At 38.2% G+C, this 8,182-nt stretch overlaps 1 protein-coding gene across 1 annotated transcript in view; it reads right to left on the reverse strand.

Annotated features, from left to right (window-relative positions):
* The window catches only part of TBC1D12 (TBC1 domain family member 12), a 145,622-nt gene that overhangs the window by 61,555 nt on the left and 75,885 nt on the right, over positions 1-8,182 (reverse strand). The window contains 1 exon segment of the mRNA XM_017860965.1: positions 3,877-3,992. Within this exon segment, the coding sequence (XP_017716454.1) occupies positions 3,877-3,992 (116 nt within the window).

Below are 8,182 nucleotides of genomic sequence, written 5' to 3' on the forward strand. Positions count from 1 at the left end.
TAGGTCCCTCTCACACACAGTTCACAATAGCGTTCATGCTCCTATGAGAATCTAAGGCTGCCGCTGACCCGACAGGAGATGGAGCTCAAGCAGTAACACAAGTAATGGGGAGCAGCTGTAAATACTGATGAAGTTTCGCTCGCTTGCTCACTCACTCACTCACCCACTCATTCACTCACTGCTCACCTCCTGCTGTGCAGCCCAGTTCCTAACCAGAATCAGTCTTTGGCCTGGGGTTTGGGGAGCCCTGCTGTAGAATAATTTCTATCTTCTTCCAGATGCCACCTCTTTGTTGAAGTAGTGGCATTACCAGTAGATAAGACACAAAAACAGAACAGGCCTCTTGGACCTGCCTGCATCCATAAATAGAAGAAACCTAAGATTACTCAGATCTCTGTTCTAGCTTCTTGGGCTATAACTAGACAGATGTTAGCTGGCCCAAGTCTGCTAGAAGAGTATTATGAGGGAGATAAAGTACAAAGTTCCACTTTAGTACTCAGGTTGTACCCAGGTATTCCCATGTAGAGTTTTCTTCCCCTCATCTGGTTTTATACTCAATAAAATTGAAAGTTTCATTCTCTTCTGTTCTCCATTATCTATTTTTCAACTGGTTGAAGTAGAAGAGTAAGTAAGTGATTACAAACCCTCACACTCCAACACCATGAAAACACTTTGTTGGTTTGTTTTAGTTACATAAGTCATATAAATAACTTCCCCACACCAAAATGCCCCTTCAAATTTAAAAGGTGAACAAAATTCTTAGTTAACCACAGCATCTCAGTGTTGAGTGGAACACTAGAGACCAAATTTAGTCTCTATATTACAGATAAGCAAACACACAGAAACAGAATAAAAGCTATAACATTTATTATAATAATATAACTACAGATAGTTCCAGTGAAAATAAAAGTACTATTTTCCAGCTGTTTATATCTTTTTGTACACTCAGTTCTTTTCATAATGTTATTATGTCTACCATATTATTTCAAGCCAATTTCATTGAACATTATTTCAAGGAACTCTTTGTGTGTTACAAGAAAGGTACAAGAGAAGTAGATACAACAGAAGGCTGAAGAAATCACTAAAGACTTGATAGAAAAGGTAAAGCCTAATCCTTAAGGACTGAGTAAGTAAGAAGTAGAAATAAGACAAAAGCCTTCCAAGACAGGGGAATAACATGAGCAAAGGCATGGAGGCAGAACCTAAAGAGACAGATATGATATAAAATAGAGTATGGTGTAAAGAAAGATTTGTCCCCAACACTATCTAGAACAGAACTTTTTGAGTGATATTTTCTTTTTTTTTTTAGATGGAGTCTTGCTTTGTCGCCCAGGCTGGAGTGTAGTGGCACTATCTTGGCTCACTGCAAGCTCCGCCTCCCAGGTTCACGCCATTCTCCTGCCTCAGCCTCCCGAGTAGCTGGGACTACAGGCGCCCGCCACTATGCTCAGCTAATGTTTTGTATTTTTACTAGAGATGGGGTTTCACCATGTTATAGCCAGGATGGTTTCGATCTCCCGGCCTTGTGATCCACCTGCCTCGGCCTCCCAAAGTGCTGGGATTACAGGCGTGAGCCACCGCACCCGGCCAAGTGATACTTTCATAAACGCTTTCTGGGAAGAAATTAACATACCTGGTAAAAAGCATAATCCATTTCGGATAAATTTTAACAAGCTTAAGCAAACTCTTCTGGGAACTTATCTACGTACTCAGCTGACAGTTGCAAAGTCTAAAGATCTTTAACAAGTTATTATTTTCTTGTTTATCTAACCATTCTTGTTTTCCTATAAATGTCTCCACCAAGAAAGGAATCTTTGAATTGGCCTGGTTCATTTTAATCCCTGGCAGCAAGTCTGAAATAAAATTTCACACGTTCTCATAACTAAGTTTCTAAAATGCTTTTTTTAAGCAATGAAAAGACGAATATAAACATATTCATCAAATCCTAAAAGAGGAGTATTGGGACCACACTTCTTTAGTATGAGGGAATGTAACCAGAATAAAACAATAATATACTTAACAGCTCTGGCTTTCTCTTGCAAAGTCCAAAAAATATTCTGTACTCTTCTATTTGGCTCCAGACTCTTTTATTATGTTCATCAGGATAATGGGTAGAAAAAGGTACAGATCAGGAAAATGGCAAGAAAGGCTAGGAACTTTTACATTTAAAAAAAATGAGAGAAAGAGAGAGAATTCTTTAGCCAGGTGCAGTGGTGTGATCACGTAGTCCTAGCTACTAGGGAGGCTGACGTGGCAGGATTGTCTGAGGCCAGGAGTTTGAGGCTACAGTAAGCTACAATTGTGCCACTGCACTCCAGCCTCAATATCAGAGCAAGACTCCGCCTCTACAAATCAAATCAAATTAAATTAAAAAGAAAGAAAGGGACAGAGAGAGAATTCTAGTAAAAGAAAAATAATAGATCCAGAAAACCCGAGGAGGAGAAAAAGAGCTAAGAACCAACTGGTCTTGCTTTAGGATGTGTTTTGTTTAATAATAAATCAGACAATATTCTGATGTACAGCAGCACTGTGGAAAATACAGAGAAGGGCAGATATGGGAAAAGAACAATTTAAGATGTTTTGCTGAGCATTAAGAATGTATTCTTAGGCTAGGCATGGTGGCTAATGCCTGTAATCCCAGCACTTTGGGAAGCTGAGGTGGGTGGATCACTTGAGGTCAAGAATTCAAGACCAGCCTGGCCAACATGGCGAAACCCTGTCTCTACTAAAATACAAAAGAAAATTAGCCAGGCATGTTAGTGCAAGCTTGTAATTCCAACTACTCAGGAGGCTGTGCCAAGGGAATGGTTTGAACCCAGGAGGCAGAAGTTGCAGCGAGCTGAGATCGTACCATTGTACTCCAGCCTGGGTGACTGAGCAAAACTCTGTCTCAAAATAAAAAATTAAAATAAATAAAATAAAACAAACATAAATAAATAAATAAGAAACGTATTCTTTGTTTTGTTTTGTTTTTGAGATGGAGTCTCACTCTGTCGTCCAGGTCGGAGTGCAGTGGCATGATCTCGGCTCACTGAAACATCTGCCTGTTGGGTTCAGGCAATTCTCCTGCCTCAGCCTCCCGAGCAGCTGGGACCACAGGCGTGTGCCACCATGCCTGGCTACTTTTTTGTATTTTTAGTAGAGACGGGGTTTCACAAGGCTGGTCAGGCTGATCTCGAACTCCTGACCTTGTGATCCACCCACCTCGGCCTCCCAAAGTGCTGGGATTACAGGCATCAGCCACCACACCCGGCCCAGTAAATGTATTCTTAATAATAATAGTAGGCTCCCAGCTGGGTCAGCCCACTCCTCTCTTGGAGTATATGCTTACTTCCTTAATAAAACTTTTGCTTACCTAAGTAGTTACATAGTACAAAAGGCAAAGACAAGCACATCTTAAATACATATTTAATGTCAAGAAAGGAAAAATAATTGCCCTATCACGTTAAAATGGAGGAGCAGAGAATTGAAATAGAAACAGACATGAAGAGCCAATAGTTTATTATGTTTCATATACTAACTCACAGAGACCTCTAGAAAATATGTGTTAAGTCTTAGACAACAACAATATACTCTCTACTAAGGCCAGCAGTGCGTGCCTATAATGCTGGAAGGGGAGACTGAGGCAGGAGGATCACTTGAGTTTGAGAACAGCACGGACAACATAGCAAGACCCTGTCTCTAAACAGAAAACCCAAGAAAAATATATTCTCCCCACATAGTTTTAGGATAGACAACAGGGATTAAATTTTGTAAAAATTAAATCCTTTGCGTATCTCTCTCAGTATCTTTCTCGCTATCTTTTAAAATAGTGAACAAAATTAAATTTAACTTTAAAATATAAACAATTTTACTAATTATCACTAAAATACTTACGATGGGCGATCCTCAAGAATCAGGGCAGTGGTAGAAAGTGGCTCAAATTCAAAATTCTTGCGTCTTGAAGACTGAGGTGGTGGTTTACAAGTCCTCCCCATTCGTGCTTCATATTCCTAGAGTAAATTAAAACATACCTTATGCAGAAACTGCTCCAACATAGTTTGTATTATTAAATCTGTATCATTAAGAGTATTATGCTATAATAAGAGATACATACAATTCAAAAAATAATTTGGTAAAAATATCAAGCAGACAAAAAATAAAAAAAATTTTTTGGGAGGTGGAGGGGAGTTGGGCGCTCATGCCTATAATTCCAACACTTGGGAGGCCAAGGTGGCAGGATTACTCGAGCTCATGAGTTCAAGATCAGCCTGGGCAAGGGACAACACCTCACCTCTACTAAAAACAAAACATAATGATAGTTTTGGATTTCAATCTACTATTACAAATAGATCTACTTACTCTAAATTTATTTATTTCTTAATTTATTTATATTTATATTTTTATTTTTATTTTTTGAGACGGAGTCTTGCTCTGCCACCCAGGCTGGAGTGCAGTGGCTGGATCTCAGCTCACTGCAAGNCCTGGGCAAGGGACAACACCTCACCTCTACTAAAAACAAAACATAATGATAGTTTTGGATTTCAATCTACTATTACAAATAGATCTACTTACTCTAAATTTATTTATTTCTTAATTTATTTATATTTATATTTTTATTTTTATTTTTTGAGACGGAGTCTTGCTCTGCCACCCAGGCTGGAGTGCAGTGGCTGGATCTCAGCTCACTGCAAGCTCCGCCTCCCGGGTTTACGCCATTCTCCTGCCTCAGCCTCCCGAGTAGCTGAGGCAACAGGCACCCACCACCTGACCCGGCTAGGTTTTTTTTTTGTATTCTTTAGTAGAGACGGGGTTTCACTGTGTTAGCCAGGATGGTCTCGATCTCCTGACCTCGTGATCTGCCCGTCTCAGCCTCCCAAAGTGCTGGGATTACAGGCTTGAGCCACCGCGCCCGGCCCACAAATAGATCTACTTACTCTAAATTTAAACCACACTTTGCTAACACATCTTATTCAAAAATGTAGCCACAGACTGTCAAATATTTCACTAAAGAAACTTTCTATAGTATTCTTCTAATTCATCCAACCTGATAATCCTAAATTAATTTAATATAATATATGGTAAACACATTTAAATGTCTCTATTCAAGTATTCTTTCACAAATGTTCCCAAACTTCTGAAATTTATTTATAGAAATTTGCCAAAGATCAATACCAAGTTTACCAGCTTGCAAGTTTCAGTACTCACATTTTTTCCTTTCTAAAAAATTAAGCTAGCATCTGATCATCTCCAGGCACTAGTTATATTTTTCATTACATTCTCAAATATTACTCAATGATTTCATGAACTATGCAAGTCCACTGGTGGCAAGATAAGACCCTGATTTATATGAAGAAAATAAAATGCACTTAAAGTGGTCAGATATTTCACTTCTTAGTTGCTTAACTACAATTTCCTATAATTCTTTTAATACTATTGTTACATCCTTTCCAACTCAAAACCTATTTCTCCTTACTCAATCAGGCAATTGTAAAATGAGATCTGATAGTTTCGTACCTCTTAAAAATTTGATAATCTTGTTTTTCCTTTTTTTTTTTTTGAGATGGAGTTTCACTCTTGTGGCCCAGGCTGGAGTGCAGTGGCATGATCTCGGCTCACTGCAACCTCTGCCTCCCGGGTTCAAGTGATTCTCCCACCTCAGCCTCCCGAGTAGCTGGGATTACAGGCATGTGCCACCAAGCCTGGCTAATTTTTTTTTTTTTTTGTATTTTTAGTAGAGACAGGGTTTCTCCATGTTGGTTTCTCCATGTTGGTTTCAAACTCCTGACCTTGTGATCCACCCACCTCAGCCTCCCAAAGTGCTAGGATTACAGGCATAAGCCACCACGCCCGGCCTTGATGATCTTTTTGAAGCTTAACCTTAATTGAGATATTACTTTCAAAAAACAACTTACGTTGTCTTATAAACTTCAGCTTACCTTGTGGTTTCAGCCACTGTTATAAAGTTTCATATTCATCTTTAGTTCTGCATCTTCCCTTCCATCTACTATATCTACGCTCTGCTTATCTGAGAGTTCCCTTGCATCACCACACTGGGTTTTTAGAAACTTCTCCTCCAACAAATTATTTAGGATTGTGTGCACTTATGTTTATTAACTGTCATCTCAAAGAACCGCACAGCCATTCATAATCAAAAGCAATAATGTCACTCATTTCTTTTTGGCTTTTCCAATTTTCTTTCCTAATATCTAGAATATATATCTAATCATGCTCAATGTTTCTTTTCTTCATTACAAACTCCAACGTAATAAATTCCTTTTCTGCTGTTTTCTTACTAAAATTATAGAAAAATAACAAATTTGTTATAATTTAAATGATACTTCATTTTCCTACAATGTAACCTGGTTTCACTACCTAACAGAATACCATGAATAATATCCAATACAACATTTTTCCATGCAAACAAAGGCTATGCACATAGACAGCAAAATCAAACTTTTAAACCAATATATTAATAACAACTAACATTGACTGACACTATGTAACCATGCACTGTCAGTCCCCTCCCAGTGAAGAAAAACTGAGGCACAAAGATGTATACTCACTTGCTGAAGGTCATTACCAGCAGGCAGTTTGGCTCCAGAGCCTGCCTTTTAATGATCTATTATCTTGCTATATTAACAGGCAGTAAAGTAGCTATGTATGACATTAAATTTTTTTTTTTTTTTTTTTTTTTTTTTTTTTTTTTTTTGTAGAGATGGGATCTCCTTAGGTTGCCAAGGCTGTTCTTGAACTCCTGGGCTCAAGCAATTCTCCTGCCCTGTCTCCCAAAGTGTCAGGATTACGGGTATGGGCCACTGTGCCTGGCTGATGAAAATTTAAAAGAATGAGATTCATAAAATCATTCAGTGAAAGGCTCATTGGGGTAGATCAGACTGACAATGCCTGAATCCCCAATCCACTTAAATATCACAAAAGGAGATCCCCAGACAGTATATTTCTTGTATGATGCAATATAAAGTATACATTACCATTCTTGAAATATTCTTGCCAAAAGAAAAATCAAAGTTAAATATAATTAAGCCTATAGAACTGTGTTCTCCAATATGGTGGCCAAAGTTAGTAATAACCAAATAAGCTAATACATATTTGAATATGCATAAAATTATTAAGGAAGTATTAAGAGGTTCTCCTCTGGACAGTGAGGTTAGAAATGAAGGGCTTTTGGTTTACCTTATGAAACCAGTGTTGATTGGCTTTGTAAACAACAAAAAATAAAGTATATTTTACGAGAGATCACTCACGGCCATGGTGGATGACTGATAAAGATCTTACTAAAGAGGTGGGATCAGAACTGGAGCAAAAATGATGGGTACTGATAGGCAGAAAGAATTAAAAGAACAGGTCAGTGGGAGCAAGCAAAGGCATGGATCAGGGAAAGACATTAATCTCACTTAATAGGAAAAATGATGAGAAATAAGATTAGAAAGGGGTGGGTTAAATTACAGGGCCTTTCACTGGCTAAAATATTTGGACTTAATCATGAACAAAATGGAAAATCACTGCAAGTTTGGATAAAGCCAATTTTGATGAAAGCTGTCCTTTATAAAACATGAATTAAGTATACATTGAATGTATAAAGCAACTCAAAATGAAGCAGCTAGAATATAATTTTTTTTTCTAAAAGGGGAATGGGCTTTTTTTTTTTTTTTTTTTTTTGGAAATACAGAGTCTCGCTCTATTGCCCAGGCTGGAGTGCAGCGGCACAATCTCAACTCTCTGCAACCTCCACCTCCAGGGTTCAAGCCATTCTCCTGTCTCAGCCTCCCGAGTAGCTGAGATTACAGGCATGTGCCACCATGCCTGGCTAATTTTTGTATTTTTTGTAGAGACAGGGTTTCACCATGTTGGCCAGGCTGGCCTCGAACTCCTAACCTCAGATGATCCACCCACCTCAGCCTCCCAAAGTGCTGGGACTACAGGTGTGACCACCACGCCCGACCTAGGAATGAGTTTTGTACAGAATTGTCACTCAAACATCATTCACCTAAGAAGTTGTATTCTAGCACTTTCCACATAGATTCTTGTCATAAAAGTGCTGTAAAATTCTAGACAGTAATAATAATAAGCTTTAAAACATTGTATGAGCTCATCTTTATCAGAAAATAGCACAGATTTCCATATCAAAATAACTTAAATATTTGCTGAATAAATTAAACATACCATCTTTTTTTTTTTTTTT

This window comes from Rhinopithecus bieti, unplaced genomic scaffold (genome assembly GCF_001698545.2).
Source record: "Rhinopithecus bieti isolate Rb0 unplaced genomic scaffold, ASM169854v2 scaffold_57243, whole genome shotgun sequence".
Classification (NCBI taxonomy): domain Eukaryota; kingdom Metazoa; phylum Chordata; class Mammalia; order Primates; family Cercopithecidae; genus Rhinopithecus; species Rhinopithecus bieti.